At 65.5% G+C, this 833-nt stretch overlaps 1 protein-coding gene across 1 annotated transcript; it reads right to left on the bottom strand.

Moving 5' to 3' along the window:
• Positions 1 to 615: 615 nt before the first annotated feature.
• Positions 616 to 762, bottom strand: ETH_00036135 (uncharacterized protein; the record flags this gene model as incomplete). Its single annotated transcript, XM_013375256.1, has 1 exon — positions 616 to 762. The coding sequence occupies one exon, from the start codon at positions 760 to 762 to the stop codon at positions 616 to 618; it is 147 nt and encodes a 48-aa protein (XP_013230710.1).
• Between the last annotated feature and the right edge of the window lie 71 nt (positions 763 to 833).

The raw sequence follows: 833 nt of genomic DNA, 5'->3' as shown, positions 1-833 counted from the left end.
GGGGGCCCCCGGGGGCCCCCAGCAGCTGCCGCAGCTGCTGCACTAAACCCTCCCCGCTGGGGTCCCCCAGGGGGCCCCCAAGGGGCCCCGGGCCTTCCCAAGAACCCCCTGGGGGGGCCCCTGGGGGCCCCCATGGGGGGCCCCCAGGGGGCCCCCCAGGGGGGCCTCCCAAGGGCTTTCCCCCTTGAGGCATTAGGGCTATATAAATGTCCCATGGGCGTTTGGGAGCCTCTCGAATAAGTGACCTTCCTGTTGCTGCTGCTGCTGCTGCTGCGTCTGCTGCTGCAGCTGGCGGCTCTGCTGCTGGCCGAGACGCAGCAGCAGCAGCAGGAGAAAGGGAGCTTTCTGGCTGAGGGGCCCCTTGCGGGGTCCCCTGATGGGGCCCCTGGGGGGCCCTCTGGGGGGCCCCCAGGGGGCCCTCATAGACGGGAATAGAGGGCGAGAGGGTTTGAGGGTCCCATGCTGCTGCTGGGGGCCACCAAATAAGGGTGAGGGGCCCCACAGCAGCACCAGCAGCAGCAGCAGCAGCAGCAGCAGCAGCGAATCTGTCCAGAGAGTTCTCCAAGATATAAATGCTGGCTGACTCTCTTGTTAACCCCAACGGGTAGCAACGCACTACAGCTGGCCTTGCTGCTGCTGCTGCTGCTGTAGCTGCTGCTGTTGCTGCTGTAGCTGCTGTTGTTGCTGGTGTAGCTGCTGCTGTTGCTGCTGTAGGTGCTGCTGCTGCGGGCGCTTCAGCGTCCGCTGTTCCTCTAGCTGCATTTGCTGCATGCGCAGGAGCAGCTGCTGCTGCTGCTGCTGCGTTTCCTGCAGCCACTTCCCCACATTCTGCA

Source organism: Eimeria tenella, genomic scaffold (assembly GCF_000499545.2).
Source record: "Eimeria tenella Houghton genomic scaffold, Eth_scaff2610, whole genome shotgun sequence".
NCBI lineage: Eukaryota > Apicomplexa > Conoidasida > Eucoccidiorida > Eimeriidae > Eimeria > Eimeria tenella.
The sequence above is the reverse complement of the archived record's forward strand: the minus strand, read 5'-3'. Positions and strand labels throughout refer to the sequence as shown.